General features: G+C 44.2%; 1 protein-coding gene across 1 annotated transcript; it reads left to right on the top strand.

Annotated features, from left to right (window-relative positions):
* Window positions 1-95: 95 nt before the first annotated feature.
* Window positions 96-8,599, top strand: IFT20 (intraflagellar transport 20). Its single transcript, XM_053457159.1, has 5 exons — window positions 96-220; window positions 874-1,025; window positions 1,889-1,974; window positions 5,510-5,613; window positions 7,958-8,599. Exons 2-5 carry the CDS (start codon window positions 899-901, stop codon window positions 8,037-8,039), a joined length of 399 nt encoding a protein of 132 aa, XP_053313134.1. The 5' UTR covers window positions 96-220; window positions 874-898; the 3' UTR covers window positions 8,040-8,599.
* Window positions 8,600-18,624: the final 10,025 nt, after the last annotated feature.

The following is an 18,624-nucleotide window of genomic DNA, read 5'->3' as shown; positions in this document are numbered from 1 at the left end:
CTGTTATTGTGGGAACACTCCCTGGAGAAAGATGGCGGCTCAGGACTCCTCAGACTATTGTCGCTATGGTCCCCGAAATGCTTTCCAGGAAGTGACGTTCGTAAACAGTAACCAGCGGTCTCCGTGGCAGCCGGAATTCGCGACAGAGCGAGGCCCGAGCGGCTGGATGAACAGAGGACCGAGCTCTGGGATAGCGTCTGCCCGGAAGGTTTCAGCTTCGGTAATATCATTTGCTTTTATTACGTGATGTGTGCTGCAGTGACGGTGGTTAATTATTGATGATATTGATGATGTAATGAATGAATGATGCTAGAAATAAATCCAAATATTTAGCTGTAATTCGGAGACGTGAATCCTGTAATCCCCTTCATGCTGTTGAGCTTCAGCTTCATTAATGGCCAAGAAGTCGCTGCCTGAGCATAATGGGAGCTGTAGCTTAAAAACAGCTGGAGGACCAGATGCTATCCAGCCCTCCTACAACTGGCCACTAGATGGACAGAACTGCACTACCTTTGGTAACCACATGAGGCGTGCATTGGGGAGGAATTAGTACATTTAACACTTGATCACACAGATGGTAAAAGCACCCATTTGTAGGATCACATTTTCCCCTATCAGACAGTGGTGCCTTTACTGATCATTCTTAATTAGGTGCAAAAACTCAAACTGGGATAAGATCACCTATTAATCATAAATAAATATTCATTTTATTTTGGGGGTTGGATGAAGCCTCCCAATGTAGGCGTGCATGTTCTGCCTGCTTTGTCAATCGTATTCATATAAGAAGAAGAAATATTTGAGAATAACTAATCTGCATCAGTGAAGAATCAGTTTAGTTGTAATTAACCTTCTGATGTCATATTCTATACACAGAATAACTGGGTGATTTTCCCGAGCGATGGCGACAGACACGTTGTCAGAAGCTGGGCTACACTTCGATGACCTGAACAAGCTGCGCATCTTAGATCCCGAAGTCCTGCAACAAACAACAGAACTGAAAGATGAATGTCGTGATTTTGTAGACAGTAAGTCATGAATAAAGAGACAAATAATATATATAATATATTATATATATATATCCTCTATAGCACTTAAAGGGGAATCCCACACAAAAGCAAGTATTTTAGTGTTAAAGTGAGTGCTCTATACAGTAATGTAGATTTTTTTGTTGAGGAATTGTATTTAATTTTGTTCCAATAAACAATTCTATAGCACTGGCTGGCATTATTATTATTATTTATTGTTTTATATAGTGCCATCAAATTCCATAGCGCTGTACAATGGGATTAGGCTGTCATGATATGTTGGGTGACTCTACCTGCCAAAACACCACATTGATTGTTTCTAGCAAAGCTTGTCCAATGAAACCCTTTCCTTCATAGAACTGCGTTAGTCAAGTTCTCAGTGTGGGTGATTAAGACTAAGCCGCTCTATCGATTACCGCAGTGAGTATGATTTCGAGTCAGTGTGTTTGTCTTGTAGAATTTTGCAGGGTAGCCATCATGAATCTGGTACCCTATGCTTTCCCGCTGGGATATGGAGTAGCAGGGGCCACGAGGCTCCCAGCTGGGTCACGTGATGCACGGCACTTCCACAGGAAATCTTAGGGTACCAGATTAAAGACGGCAGAAGATAGGCAGTAGCGTGGCAGGGGGGAGTAGTGTAAGTGAGATATATATATTATACATATCTAATCAAGGTTTTATCACCCTTTTTTGTTAATTGTGTTCTAGAAATGTGCTGAAATATGCTTCGCTCGCTTGCTCCACTCAACCCAATGAAAGTGTGTTCCAAGAATATAATATCATCAGTACCGCAACACGTTATTGACCTGTCCTCATGATTTAACGTTTGCATCAGTAACACTCTTTGGATTATCTGTTTGCAGAAGTTGGCCATTTCCAGAATACAGTGGGAGGATTAATCGATCTTGTCGACCAGCTTGCTAAAGAAACAGAGACTGAAAAAATGAAGGTAAGAATTGTTAAAAAAAAATAAAAAAGTAAAAATAAATAAGATATACATTTAAAATATTTGCCTCCGTGTATACCTGTTAAGAAACGAATGCCTACTGGGTTGCAAACTTGCAGCAATCATGTGATTGGCTGATACAGGACAAGATGAAAAAGCTGCTAAATGATGTTAAAATGGATAAAACCCCAGGGCTAGATGATATACATCCTTTTTCCACTTTGATCACCAATGATTCCGTCTTGTCTGGCATGGAGCCAAAAGATTGATTTTGGTGCGAGAGGTGCCCATATTAAAAAAAATAAATAAATAAATAAAGTGATCAACGCCGCAGTTAGTTCCACATAAAAGGTTACTTTCTGTAAAAGAGAAAGAGAGATGATTATGCAATATTGAAAATGAGCTTCAAAATAAAGTTCAGAGACTTTTTATTAATGGAAAACTATCCAGTTGCCACTGAATGCAAAGAAAAGGGTTCAATGAAGACTTGGAAGTCACTACCTACAGAGTTTATGCTATGATAATAAACGCCTTTAAATATGGGTTAGATTGATTCGATATATTTTCTTATCAAAGTACAATGTTCAGGAATATAAAGGTTAATAAGAATGTAATAAGTTATTTATTGATCCAATAAAAAATTAGATTGTTATTTTTAGAGTCGGGGAGGTTTTTTTTTCCCCTTTTAGAGAAAATAACTGGGGGGTTTTGCCTTCTTAATCAAGATCAGGGCCGGCCTTTGGGGTGTGCGACCTGTGCGACCGCACAGGGCGCCACACTCCAGGGGGCGCCGCCGCGGTGTCCTCCGCCGCCGCAGCGCGGTCCGACGCCACTGCCGCCGCGGGGACCGCCGCAGCGCGGTCCGACGCCCCTGCCGCCGCGGGGTCCGCTGCCGCCAGTATGGGGGCACCCGGCACCCCTCCAGAGTAATGTCCGCCGCTGGAGGAGCAGGCTCGCAAGGGAGCAGTATCGGAGGTCTTTAACAGACCTCCGATACCGCTCCCTTGTGATCCCCGCGGCAACAGCTGCTGTGCGCCGGGGTTTGCTGTCAGATCCCGGCGCACAGCACTGAAGCCGCGCCCACCGGTCTCCGTGCCCTCTGACCCGGAAGAAGAGAAGACAGAAGAACTAAGAAGAAGAGCGAAGAGGAGGCAAAGAAACTGAAAGAGGAAAGGTAGGAAAGCATAGAGTGACAGTGAGAGTGGATTGGTATATATGTGTGGTTTGGTATATATGTGTGGTTTGGTATATGTGTGGATTAGTATATATGTGTGGTTTGGTGTATATGTGTGGTTTGGTGTATATGTGTGGATTGGTGTATATGTGTGGATTGGTGTATATATGTGTGGATTGGTGTATATATGTGTGGATTGGTGTATATGTGTGGTTTGGTATATATGTGTGGATTGGTATATATGTGTGGACTGGTGTATATGTGTGGATTGGTATGCGTGTGGATTGGTGTATATGTGTGGATTGGTGTATATGTGTGGATTGGTGTATATGTGTGTGGATTGGTATGCGTGTGGATTGGTGTATATGTGTGGATTGGTATATATGTGTGGATTGGTGTATATGTGTGGATTGGTGTATATGTGTGGATTGGTATATGTGTGGATTGGTGTATGTGTGTGTGGATTGGTGTATATATGTGGATTGGTGTATATGTGTGGAGTGGATTGGTGTATATGTGTGGATTGGTGTATATGTGTAGAGTGGATTGGTGTATGTGTGTGGATTGGTGTATATGTGTGGAGTGGATTGGTGTATATGTGTGGATTGGTGTATGTGTGTGGATTGGTGTATGTGTGTGGATTGGTGTATATGTGTGGAGTGGATTGGTGTATATGTGTGGATTGGTGTATATGTGTGGATTGGTGTATGTGTGGATTGGTGTATGTGTGGATTGGTGTATGTGTGTGTGGATTGGTGTATGTGTGTGGATTGGTGTATGTGTGTGTGGATTGGTAAGGGTGTGAGAGTGATGGGTGTTATGCTGTACCATTTCCAATGTATTTTTCATTATATAATTATGCTCTAAAGTACATCATAACTCCCATCACGCTATACTGTTCCATACAGTGGCAGAGCTGGGAGGCAGAGGCCTTGCACCCTCACCGCAGGACTTCTGAAAGGTAAGTGAACTTCAAAGAGGGAGAGGGTAGATAGTTAGGTGGGGGTAGATAGGGAGAAGGGAGTGAGACGGGGTACATAGGGCAATCATACTCCTATCATGCCAAGTAGTCTACGAGTACATCCTGGAATCTTGCGGGCATGATAAGAATGTGATTGCTGTTAATCATATATATATATATATATATATATATATATATATAAATATTGTTATTTAATTGTTTTGTTATGTGTTATGGTGTGTGGGGGGGGTCATATTCGGTTTCGGCCAGGTAAATGCTGCACTTTTGGTTTCAGTCCAGAATTCGTTTCGGTGCATCCCTACTACTAAGCCAGACAATGAAGTGGTAGGCCTACACCACATCAATGTTTGGCGTAGTATATAGTGATTGGGGTTTTGTTACAAGTTTTGATTCCTTTCTTTTTTTGGGATGGGGGGGCGCCAGACGAGTAGTCCGCACAGGGCGCCAGAACACCTAAGGCCGGCTCTGATCAAGATTGAAGTTGATGGACTTTTTTTTTTATCTCAAACTAAATTACAATATCATTTTGTAAACCACCGGGCTGAAAGTTCTTCTAGATTTCCCGTCCATGGCAGTTTTAAGAAAGAAAATAGATAATTTGTGTTATATTATATATATAATTTTTTTCAAATCCAGTTTTCTGGTCCTCGGCTACGATGCCTATAGACTCTTGGCTTGCCATGTATGGATTCTTACCTGCTCTGTATTGTGTAGATGTACAAGAAATACACTGAATATACCAGAGTACATTAATCCATTCCAGTGATAGTGTTTTAAAAGATGGACTTTATCCTGTATTGGGTCTTGGGAACAGTCCCTTGTCTGCTCGTTGATTTGATTCAATCAGCTTGGCAAACACAAAGCACACATAGCGTTACATATCTTGTGAAATGGGTAACATTGCGAAATATACACACAGTGCCATCCAGACTGTATGAGAAATGACTGCTCCATATTTTGGATCAGTTTAGAACTTTATTCCCAGTAAATATATTCCAGATATATGACAGTGCTGATAGAAAAGCCCAGGCTGATTCAACATTAATAAGGAAAAAAAGCATTGCTTTGGGGCAGTACCTAAATTGTATTAACCTGCTGCCAATGCTGATGTTATTTTCTTGATTTATTTTAAAATTTTTAATATTTAGAAACATTATTTTTATTTAAAATGTTGCGATGACTTATTTGCATGGTACATAAAGACGACGTCTTTTTTTTCCGTACTCGTATTTTGTTTCTTTTGTTGGAATCGAGTTCATGTTCTTCACAACGGGTGTAGCGCGGCTATGAGGGTTGTGCGTGGAACTCTATAGCTTTCGCTGCCCAAAATGTTAAGAAAGCGGTATTTCAGAAAATAAAACGGGAGTCATTTGCTTTTCCAGGTTATCGGTGCTCGGAATTTACTAAAATCCATAACCAAACAAAGAGAAGCCATGCAGCAGCAGCTACAAGCTTTAGTAGCAGAGAAGAAGATGCAGCAGGAAAGGTAGGTTTTAGGTCGTTGGCATTGTTTGGAAAGATCGAGCCAAATGCATCCCCTCCAAGCCAAGAAGCTTGAAGGGTTATGAACCCTTCATAAATAAAATGTTCATTTAAGGTGGGGGGGGGAAGCTATCATATGTGATATAAATGTGTATGATGGTTAGAGGGTCCCTTTCGTGTAATAAAATGAATTTCGTTAAAAGCTGTACATTTGGAAGGAACCTGCTGCTAGCTCCTAGAGATAAAAACATTGAATTTCCTAAATATTCAGTGACAAATCTAAACTTAAAAGCATGTACTCGAGCCGGTATTACCCGGGTAGATTTGCGGTTTCTTTGATGGTGAGAATGTTAAGTAAGCAAAAAGAAATTTGATCTTCCAAAAAATGTTGGAACTGTGTGGAGAGCTAGACTTTTTTTTTGTCTCACCGCAGACTTCTTCAAGGTGATTGGCACGATAAACTTATTAGAAGACCTCGTCGACTTATTAGCAAGGACGAGAATTTGAAAACCTGCAAATTTATTATAGAGCGAGAGTACCACCTGTTGCTAGTTTGGGTGTCCGTGTGGCAGAGCCTGTCCTGGTGTGTGTTTGGGTGTCGGTGTGGCAGAGCCTGTCCTGGTGTGTGTTTGGGTGTCGGTGTGGCAGAGCCTGTCCTGGTGTGTGTTTGGGTGTCGGTGTGGCAGAGCATGTCCTGGTGTGTGTTTGGTCATCTGTTTCCTGGTACTTTACTTACTGTATGAATAAATAGGACTATTTAATTTTTACTTATTAAGAGATAAAACGCCCTCCTGAATTTGTAGTCACTTCAGAGGACAAGACTTTCGTCAGTGGGAGGAAAAGTAAAGGTTTTGTAATGGAATCCCAGTTGTATTATCTGTCGAGCACTGATGCCATCTTTATCCAGTACATATGGATGCTGAGGAGTTAAGATTCTGTCTATTTTTTTTTTTTTCCATAAAATTATAAAGCTAAAAGGCCATGTTTTCTCTCAGTGAAAAATGAGTGCGGCCCACGCACATATACATTTCTGATGAAGTGGCCCACTGCACAAAAAACTTGGACACCCCTGGTTTAGGGCAATAGAGATGTCCAAGACTTCGGTACATTGTGTCAATCTGTAGGAAATATTCTACAGACTGATATATAGTAGTTCTGATGAACATATAGATGTATCTGGTGGGAATGTAAAATAATAAATAATCTATGGAAATAAGTCTCTCTAATGGCATCTCTCGTTTTAAATTGGATATTACACAGATTATTGGATATTACACAGATTATTGGTTATATATATATATTGGATATTACACAGATTATTGGTTATATATATTGGATATTATTACACAGATTATTGGTTATATATATATATTGGATATTACACAGATTATTGGATATTACACAGATTATTGGTTATATATATTGGATATTATTACACAGATTATTGGTTATATATATATATTGGATATTACACAGATTATTGGATATTACACAGATTATTGGTTATATATATTGGATATTACACAGATTATTGGTTATATATATTGGATATTATTACACAGATTATTGGTTATATATATATATTGGATATTACACAGATTATTGGATATTACACAGATTATTGGTTATATATATTGGATATTATTACACAGATTATTGGTTATATATATATATATTGGATATTACACAGATTATTGGATATTACACAGATTATTGGTTATATATATTGGATATTACACAGATTATTGGTTATATATATTGGATATTACACAGATTATTGGTTATGGCATCTGAGGAGACAAATTGTTTTATATTCCTTATCTTTATTCAAGACTATATTTATGGTATGTTTATATGTTATAATTTACTATCTGGGTCTTCCCATCTCTCAATAAGCTGTAAATGTTTCCGGGACTGACAGGTCCATTCTCTAAACTTGGGTTCTTAGCCACCTAACTAAATCAAAAACCTTCTATAAGAGAACTTCACAAACTATCGAGATCTCACCTCAGCGTGGAGACCGGGGTCAGATGGCGGGTCTGTGTTTACCTTAAAAAAATCATCAAGTCTTGGAGTTGCTCATGTTATTCAGAGCTGCTTGGAGTTGGGTCTTTTTACCTCTACTGAGAATCCATCCTGTTTTGATACAATGGCTCCATGGAGACTATAGGTGATTCTTAACCTGTTGTCAGCCATACCCTGTAGGTAGAGCAAGAGGCAACCCACCACAAACCTGTTGTGTTGCATTTGATGGTCACTATTAATACTCCAGTAAATGGATTACAATGACGCTGAGCATTAGTCATACGATGTTTGATCACATTACTTCTTCTTCATTTATCTTCCAGATATCGTGTAGAATATGAAGCTTTATGTAAAGTGCACGGCGAGCAAAATGAATTCATTGACCAATTTACCTTTCAGAAATAACGGCGTACAAGACTCCATCCCTCAGCTGATCGCGGATGTATTTTTTTTACAGTGTTGTGGGTATTTTTGGGAGGTGAACAAACATTTCATTCCAATGTCAACCGGACAGAATTTTGTATGATTTATATAGCTGTTAAAAGTTTTTTGTTTTTTTTTAATAATTTTAAGACATCTCAAGCAATGATTTTTCCACACGGTATGAGCTGTTTGTACGACGTCCCGTAAGCCAGAAGCCATTTTTTTTGGCCTGTCGGCAAACCGAGTACTTTCTCCCCCTTGGTCCTCAAGCGCCCTTATAACATCTTCGCGTTTTGATTGCCAGCAAACACATTTTCATATAAAAAAAAAAAAATCACATTGACTATTTTTATGTGGATACATTTTTACACATTTTAATTAAATTTCAAATAAACTTTTATTATAAATCAAGGCGCCAAAATCTGGCGAGCGTGACGCATTTGGTTCCCGATGGGGTGTGTATTCCTAATCACAATCGAGTGAAAATGGAATTTTATCATTTTATACTTATTTAGTCTAATAAAATAATGCAGTGCATGATTCATATTTTCTTATTCATTACTAAACAGATACATTAAAAAAAAACACATCTGGGCTCAACCAGTTTATTTTTACAATTTCAAAACTGTTCTTAAAAATCCGTAGCGAGATCCCATTCCGGTTTTAGAGCCTCGTTTATGCCTTGGACCAATAAACTGACCCGCGTACAGCTGTTAAAACGTACTTTGGGGCATTTATTAAGACTTTGTAGTATATTGGTCTGTTTAGATATTGTAGTGCAGGTGATATTTTTGAGAGTATTTGGAATCATGCATCAAAGTCTTATTACTAAATTACTAAAACTCATGTGATACCCAGTCCGCCAGAGGATTATGGGGTTTGTAGTTTAACAACCTATGAACAGACAATAAAAACCCCTCAATTATACTCGATAGCCTCAGTCCGTGTGCTTCTCGGCCATTTCTTTCATTAGAGAGCATTTAAGTGAAAACTTTCAACATTTCATATTGCCATGTAATGACTGGGACATTATGGTGCCTGAAGAGTTAAATAAAATTACAACTGCAAAATAATACAATATGGGGCAGCATCCTAGCAGTGCCAAAAAAGGAGGAATTGTAATATAATAAAATATATCATATAAATAAATATGTACCGAAAATACAACTTAGAAGGCATTTATACCACAAGCTCAATGTTTACTCAACGGTTTACAACTTATACGTTGACTCAGTGCTTTTGGTGCATTATGGGAGTCATTGTGTATACCCTGTTTTTTGTGTATTTTATTTGTTTGTTTTGCGTGTTGGTTAGTGTATCATGTCTGTGTGTATACAGTATATCTATCATATATTGATATGTTTTATTCATTATAATCTGGGCCAGAATATACGTTTATACAGGTTTCTTCATACTAGCACACGCTAGGAGATGTAAAACACGGCAATCTGTTTTTTGTTTGGTCACGTTTTGTCTCGTGTGAAATACATTTGTGTTTATAAAGCTGCATTGAAACTGGCTGATGTGTGTCCTGTTTATTGGCTCGATATACGTGTTACCAGGGGTAACGCGTCTGAATAATAAAATAACCGCGTCTTTGGAAAGCTGGACCTAAAAGGCAACTGATGGCTGAACATGAGAAGCTTCCGTATATATAATTAGTCCGTAATGATTTAAATTCTAGCTGAGGTATGGGGTTGCCCACACGCAAATCCTCCAGTACGTCATACGAAATACTCTCCGCACTGCCTTCACACCTTTCTAGGAAAAGAACCCTCATTCCTTATCACATGGTAAGGTCACACGCCAAGTTGTCGTGTACTTGGCCAGGAGTTAAAACGGCCTTTCACAGATTGGCGTGTTGGGCTGTAGATCATGAAATTTGCACTTAGGATCATTAATGCCAAGACGCGCAATGCTGCTCGTGACAAATACAGGAATTTTATCATTGTATGGTAAATAGGATGGAGGACTCGCTATGCACATTAGATATATATACCGTATTTGCTCGATTATAAGACGACCCAGATTATAAAACGACCCCCCAAAATCAAAATATTAATTTAGGAAAAAAACAAAAAGCCTGAATATAAGACGACCCTATAGGAAAAAAAGTTTTACCAGTAAATATTAATTCATGTAAATATATTTTTTAAATTTCCTTTTATTTGCCAACCTGCCCCCCCCCAGTTATGCCACTCTGCCCCCAGAAATGCTTTATACCCCCCCTATTTGCCACTCTGCCCCATGATATGCCTTATACCCCTATATGCCACTCTGGGTTAAAAGGCATATCATGGGGCTGAGTGGCATATAGGGGGTTAAAATGCATTTCTGGAGGTATATATGCATATCATGGGGCTGAGTGGCATATAGGGGGTTAAAATGCATTTCTGGAGGTCCAGAAATGCATTTTAACCCCCTATATGCCACTCAGCCCCATGATATGCCTTTTAACCCAGCATGTACTGGCTGCCTTGGCTTGATAGGAGTGTGATTGCTGCTAACAGCAATCACACTCCTATCAAGCCAAGGCAGCCAGTACATGCTGGAACCTGGGGATGATAGTAGTGGGATTACAGCCTCCCTATGCCATGCTACAACCCCCACCCCCCTTACACACCCATGCTATCACACACAAACACACATTCACACACATACTTACCCAAAAACCCTCCCCCACCCCCTTACCTGAACTGCAGATCTCTCACTCGAAGACTTCTGCAGGGGACCGGCTGTACCAGCAACTTCTCTGGCCCCGCCCCCAGAGGAGGGAGGGGGAGATAGAGTTCTGTGAGGAAGCTACAAGCTTCCTGTCCTCCTGCTTCTAACGGAAGAGACGCTGCTCGCGACCGGTAAGCAGCATGGCCCCAGCCATTTTTTTGGGGTCTGATTAGAAGACGACCCCGATTATAAGACGAGGGGTATTTTTCAGAGCATTTGCTCTGGAAAAAACCTCGTCTTATAATCGAGCAAATACGGTATATATATATATATATATAAATATATACATATATATATACAGACCACAACTTATATAAGCGGATCGTTTCACAACTCCATGCGTAAGCCATGTTTTATGTAAATCTGAGACATGTTTTAGTATATAGTATGCTGCACCTTACGTCACCAGTAGACTTGTGCATTCTGCCGACCACGTCCGGGTCCCTGTCGACTTCTCCTGCAGCTCCACTTCTTGTCTTCGCTCTTCTTGTTCTTGTGTCTTTGTCCTTTGTCCCCCTCCCTCCGGTATCAGTTCAGTTTTCCGGGTACTTTCAAAAAAGGGAGGAGGCTCTGTGCACACCTTTTCCCCTGATTAGAGGAGAGGCTGTTCTCGTGGCTCCGCCCTTTTGCGCATGTACTCCAAAAAGCCAGAATATTGCAGACGGATTTTTGGAAACGCTTCTCTTTCTCTGCAAATCTGTCTACAATATTCTGGCTTCTTGGAGTACTTCCGCAGGATGGAGCCACGGTGTGCACCACGGGGACAGCGTCTCCCCCATTCCATAACCAAGCTGGGACAAGCGGACGAAGAAACCAGAGGAACCAGAAGCCGAGCTGCGGGAAAGGAGACGGTACACGGAAGTGGTGGCCGGAGAAGATAGGGAGACATTAAGAGAGTGTATGATCTGTGTATGTAGAGGCTATGTCAGGGTCTGTGCGTGCGTGCGTGCGTGTGTATGTATATTATATATACATATATATATATATATATATATATATATATATATATATATTGCTTTTAGGTTGCAAATCAACTTGCACCACATGTGGAGAGTTTCATGTTTGTGCTTTACATTACTAAAAATATGATATGATTCACCGCGAAGCCCCTAAAAACCGGTAGCGATTGTTTATGGGAGGGGGTGAGAGAAAAGGCCACCTCCCCTGGGCCTTCAGGGGACTGCTGAGGCAGTGGCACGATTCTGCTCTTCCTCACTTTCATATGAGGGGTGGGGCTAAATCTGCAGAACCACTCACTCCAAGATGAGGGGCGGAGCTATGGCTGCACAGCCACTCACTCGCAAATGAGGGGTGGAGCTAAATCTGCACACCCACTTATATCCAGGTGAGGGGCGGAGCTAAATCTGCATAGCCACTCACTTGCAGTTGAGGGGAGGAGCTAAATCTACACAGCCACTCACTTGCAGATGAGGGGCGGGGCTAAATCTGCACAACCCCTCAGTCCCAGATGAGGGGCGGGGCTAAATCTGCACAACCACTCCATTGCAGGTGAGGGGTGGGGCTAAATCTGCACAACCACTCACTGCCAGATGAGGGGCGGGGCTAAATCTACACAGCCACTCACTTGCAGATGAGGGGCGGGGCTTAATCTGCAGAGCCACACACTCCCAGATGAGGGGTGGAGCTAAATCTGCACAACCACTCACTCCCAGATGAGGGGCGGGGCTAAATCTGCACAACCACTCACTCCCAGATGAGGGGTGGAGCTAAATCTGCACAGCCACTCACTCCCAGATGAGGGGTGGAACTAAATCTGCACAGCCACTCACTCCCAGATGAGGGTTGGAGCTAAATCTCCACAACCACTCACTCCCAGATGAGGGGCGGGGCTAAATCTGCACAACCACTCAGTTGCAGAGGAGTGGCGGGGCTAAATCTGCATAACCACTCACTCCCAGATGAGGGTTGGAGCTAAATCTCCACAACCACTCACTCCTAGATGAGGGGCGGGGCTAAATCTGCACAACCACTCAGTTGCAGAGGAGTGGCGGGGCTAAATCTGCATTACCACTCACTCCCAGATGAGGGGCGGAGCTAAGGCTGCACAGCCACTCACTCGCAAATGAGGGGTGGAGCTAAATCTGCACAACCACTCACTCCTAGATGAGGGGTGGAGCTAAATCTCCACAACCACTCACTCCCAGATGAGGGGCGGGGCTAAATCTGCATAGCCACTCACTTGCAGTTGAGGGGCGGAGCTAAATCTACACAGCCACTCACTTGCAGATGAGGGGCGGGGCTAAATCTGCACAACCCCTCACTCCCAGATGAGGGGCGGGGCTAAATCTGCACAACCCTTCACTTGCAGATGAGGGGCGGGGCTTAATCTGCACAGCCACTCACTCGCAAATGAGGGGCGGGGCTAAATCTGCACAACCACTCAGTTGCAGCTGAGGGTCGGGGCTAAATCTGCACAACCACTCACTGCCAGATGAGGGGCGTGGCTAAATCTACACAACCACTCACTTGCAGATGAGGGGCGGAGCTAAATCTGCACAGCCACTCACTCCCAGATGAGGGGTGGAGCTAAATATGCACAGCCACTCACTCCCAGATGAGGGGTGGAGCTAAATCTCCACAACCACTCACTCCCAGATGAGGGGTGGGGCTGAATATGCACAATCCCCCTCTCCCAGATGAGGGGCGGAGCTAAATCTGCACAACCACTCCTTCGCAGATGAGGTACAGAGCTAAGGCTGAAAGGCCAAGGACTCACAGACGAGGGGCGGAGCCAAGGCTGAATAGCTACTGACCCACAGGTTAATAGCAGGAAATGTCTTTATTCATTAAACGGTGTAAATAAAATGTATCGTTCTTCTAAGGTGGAGCTACATAGCCACTGACCCGCAGATGAGGGGTAGAGCTAAGGCTGCAGAGCCACAGTAGATGATAAAATTTGCACTTAGGACCATTAACGCCAAGACGCGCAATGCTGCTCGTGGCAAATACAGGAATTTTATCATTGTATGGTAAATTGGATGGAGGACTCGCTATGCACATTATATATATATATATATATATATATATCTATATATATATATATATATATATATATATCTATATATATATATATATATATATATATATATCTATATATATACAGACCACAACTTATATAAGCGGATCGTTTCACAACTCCATGCGTAAGCCATGTTTTGTGTAAATCTGAGACATGTTTTAGTATATAGTATGCTGCACCTTACGTCACCAGTAGACTTGTGCATTCTGCCGACCACGTCCGGGTCCCTGTCGACTTTTCCCGCAGCTCCACTTCTTGTCTTCGCTCTTCTTGTTCTTGTGTCTTTGTCCCCCTCCCTCCGGTATCAGTTCAGTTATCCGGGTTCTGTGCACACCTTTTCCCCTGATTAGAGGAGAGGCTGTTCCCGTGGCTCCGCCCTTTTGCGCAAGTACTCCAAGAAGCCAGAATATTGCAGACGGATTTGTGGAAACGCTTCTCTTTCTCTGCAAATCTGTCTACAATATTCTGGCTTCTTGGAGTACTTCCGCAGGATGGAGCCACGGTGTGCACCACGGGGACAGCGTCTCCCCCATTCCATAACCAAGCTGGGACAAGCGGACGAAGAAAACAGAGGAACCAGAAGCCGAGCTGCGGGAAAGGAGACGGTACACGGAAGTGGTGGCCGGAGAAGATAGGCAGACATTAAGAGAGTGTATGATCTGTGTATGTAGAGGCTATGTCAGGGTCTGTGCGTGCGTGCGTGTGTATATTATATATACATATATATATATATATATATATATATATATATAGATATATATATATTGCTTTTAGGTTGCAGATCAACTTGCACCACATGTGGACAGTTTCATGTTTGTGCTTTACATTACTAAAAATATGATGTGATTCACCGCGAAGCCCCTAAAAAACGGTAGCGATTGTTTATGGGAGGGGGCGAGAGGAAAGGCCACCTCCCCTGGGCCTTCAGGGGACTGCCGAGGCAGTGGCACGATTCTGCTCTTCCCAACCAAAATATAGTTATATCTGTATAGCCATTCACTTGCAGTTGAGGGGCAGAGCTAAATCTGCACAACTCCACTTTCATATGAGGGGCGGGGCTAAATCTGCATAGCCACTCACTTGCAATTGAAGGGCGGAGCTAAATCTGCACAGCCACTCACTCCCAGATGAGGGGCGGAGCTAAGGCTGCACAGTCACTCACTCGCAAATGAGGGGTGGAGCTAAATCTGCACACCCACTTACACCCAGGTGAGGGGTGGAGCTAAATTTGCACAATCACCCTCTCCCAGATGAGGGGCGCAGCTAAATCTACACAGCCACTCACTTGCAGATGAGGGGCGGGGCTAAGTCTGCACAACCCCTCACTCCTAGACGAGGGGCGGGGCTAAATCTGCACGACCCTTCACTTGCAGATGAGGGGAGGGGCTTAATCTGCACAGCCACTCACTGCCAGATGAGGGGCGGGGCTAAATCTACACAGCCACTCCCTTGCAGATGATGGGCGGGGCTAAATCTGCACAACCACTCAGTTGCAGATGAGGGGCGGGGCTAAATCTGCACAACCACTCACTCGCAAATGAGGGGTGGAGCTAAATCTGCACAGCCACTCACTCCCAGATGAGAGGTGGAGCTAAATCTACACAGCAACTCACTCCCAGATGAGGGGCGGGGCTAAATCTGCACAACCACTCACTCCCAGATGAGGGGCGGAGCTAAGGCTGCAAGCCACTCACTCACAAATGAGGGGTGGAGCTAAATCTGCACAGCCACTCACTCCCAGATGAGGGGTGGAGCTACATCTGCACAGCCACTCACTCCTAGATGAGGGGTGGAGCTAAATCTCCACAACCACTCACTCCCAGATGAGGGGCGGGGCTAAATCTGCATAGCCACTCACTTGCAGTTGAGGGGCGGAGCTAAATCTACACAGCCACTCACTTGCAGATGAGGGGCGGGGCCAAATCTTCACAACCCCTCACTCCCAGATGAGGGGCGGGGCTAAATCTGCACAACCCTTCACTTGCAGATGAGGGGCGGGGCTAAATCTGCACAGCCACTCACTCGCAGATGAGGGGCGGAGCTAAATCTGCACAGCCACTCACTCCCAGATGAGGGGTGGAGCTAAATCTGCACAGCCACTCACTCCCAGATGAGGGGTGGAGCTAAATCTCCACAACCACTCACTCCCAGATGAGGGGTGGGGCTAAATATGCACAATCCCCCTCTCCCAGATGAGGGGCGGAGCTAAATCTGCACAACTACTCCTTCGCATATGAGGTACAGAGCTAAGGCTGAAAGGCCAAGGACTCACAGACGAGGGGCGGAGCCAAGGCTGAATAGCTACTGATCCACAGGTTAATAGCAGGAAATGTCTTTATTCATTAAACTGTGTAAATAAAATGTATCGTTCTTCTAAGGTGGAGCTACATAGCCACTGACCCGCAGATGAGGGGTAGAGCTAAGGCTGCAGAGCCACAGTAGATGATGAAATTTGCACTTAGGACCATTAACGCCAATGCTGCTCGTGGCAAATACAGGAATTTTATCATTGTATGGTAAATTGGATGGAGGACTCGCTATGCACATTATATATATATATATATATATATATACAGACCACAACTTATATAAGCGGATCGTTTCACAACTCCATGCGTAAGCCATGTTTTATGTAAATCTGAGACATGTTTTAGTATATAGTATGCTGCACCTTACGTCACCAGTAGACTTGTGCATTCTGCCGACCACGTCCGGGTCCCTGTCGACTTTTCCCGCAGCTCCACTTCTTGTCTTCGCTCTTCTTGTTCTTGTGTCTTTGTCCCCCTCCCTCCGGTATCAATTCAGTTTTCCGGGTACTTTCAAAAAAGGGAGGAGGCTCTGTGCACACCTTTTCCCCTGATTAGAGGAGAGGCTGTTCCCGTGGCTCCGCCCTTTTGCGCATGTACTCCAAGAAGCCAGAATATTGCAGACGGATTTGTGGAAACGCTTCTCTTTCTCTGCAAATCTGTCTACAATATTCTGGCTTCTTGGAGTACTTCCGCAGGATGGAGCCACGGTGTGCACCACGGGGACAGCGTCTCCCCCATTCCATAACCAAGCTGGGACAAGCGGACGAAGAAACTAGAGGAACCAGAAGCCGAGCTGCGGGAAAGGAGACGGTACACGGAAGTGGTGGCCGGAGAAGATAGGGAGACATTAAGAGAGTGTATGATCTGTGTATGTAGAGGCTATGTCAGGGTCTGTGCGTGCGTGCGTGCGTGCGTGCGTGCGTGTGTATATTATATATACATATATAAATATATACATATATACATATATACATATATATATTGCTTTTAGGTTGCAAATCAACTTGCACCACGTGTGGAGAGTTTCATGTTTGTGTTTTACATTACTAAAAATATGATGTGATTCACCGCGAAGCCCCTAAAAAACAGTCTTAATCTGCAGAGCCACACACTCGCAGATGAGGGGCGGGGCTAAATCTGCACAGCCACTCACTCCCAGATGAGGGTTGGAGCTAAATCTCTACAACCACTCACTCCCAGATGAGGGGCGGGGCTAAATCTGCACAACCACTCAGTTGCAGAGGAGTGGCGGGGCTAAATCTGCATAACCACTCACTCCCAGATGAGGGTTGGAGCTAAATCTCCACAACCACTCACTCCCAGATGAGGGGCGGGGCTAAATCTGCACAACCACTCAGTTGCAGAGGAGTGGCGGGGCTAAATCTGCATAACCACTCACTCCCAGATGAGGGGCGGAGCTAAGGCTGCACAGCCACTCACTCGCAAATGAGGGGTGGAGCTAAATCTGCACAGCCACTCACTCCCAGGTGAGGGGTGGAGCTAAATCTGCACAGCCACTCACACTCAGTTGCAGAGGAGTGGCGGGGCTAAATCTGCATAACCACTCACTCCCAGATGAGGGGCGGAGCTAAGGCTGCACAGCCACTCACTCGCAAATGAGGGGTGGAGCTAAATCTGCACAGCCACTCACTCCCAGGTGAGGGGTGGAGCTAAATCTGCACAGCCACTCACACCCAGATGAGGGGTGGAGCTAAATCTCCACAACCACTCAGTTGCAGAGGAGGGGCGGGGCTAAATCTGCACAAGCACTCACTCCCAGATGAGGGGTGGAGCTAAATCTGCACAGCCACTCACTCGCAAATGAGGGGTGGAGCTAAATCTGCACAACCACTCACTCCTAGATGAGGGGTGGAGCTAAATCTCCACAACCACTCACTCCCAGATGAGGGGCGGGGCTAAATCTGCATAGCCACTCACTTGCAGTTGAGGGGCGGAGCTAAATCTACACAGCCACTCACTTGCAGATGAGGGGCGGGGCTAAATCTCCACAACCCCTCACTCCCAGATGAGGGGCGGGGCTAAATCTGCACAACCCCTCACTCGCAGATGAGGGGCGGGGCTAAATCTGCACAACCACTCAGTTGCAGATGAGGGGCGGGGCTAAATCTGCACAACCACTCACTGCCAGATGAGGGGCGGGGCTAAATCTACACAACCACTCACTTGCAGATGAGGGGCAGAGCTAAATCTGCGCAGCCACTCACTCCCAGATGAGGGGTGGAGCTAAATCTGCACAGCCACTCACTCCCAGATGAGGGGTGGAGCTAAATCTCCACAACCACTCACTCCCAGATGAGGGGTGGGGCTAAATATGCACAATCCCCCTCTCCCAGATGAGGGGCGGAGCTAAATCTGCACAGCCACTCACTCCCAGATGAGGGGTGGAGCTAAATCTGCACAGCCACTCACTCCCAGATGAGGGGTGGAGCTAAATCTCCACAACCACTCACTCCCAGATGAGGGGTGGGGCTGA

The sequence above is a fragment of the Spea bombifrons genome, chromosome 2, assembly GCF_027358695.1.
Source record: "Spea bombifrons isolate aSpeBom1 chromosome 2, aSpeBom1.2.pri, whole genome shotgun sequence".
Lineage (NCBI taxonomy): Eukaryota > Metazoa > Chordata > Amphibia > Anura > Pelobatidae > Spea > Spea bombifrons.
This window is presented reverse-complemented; position numbering and strand designations above follow the sequence as displayed.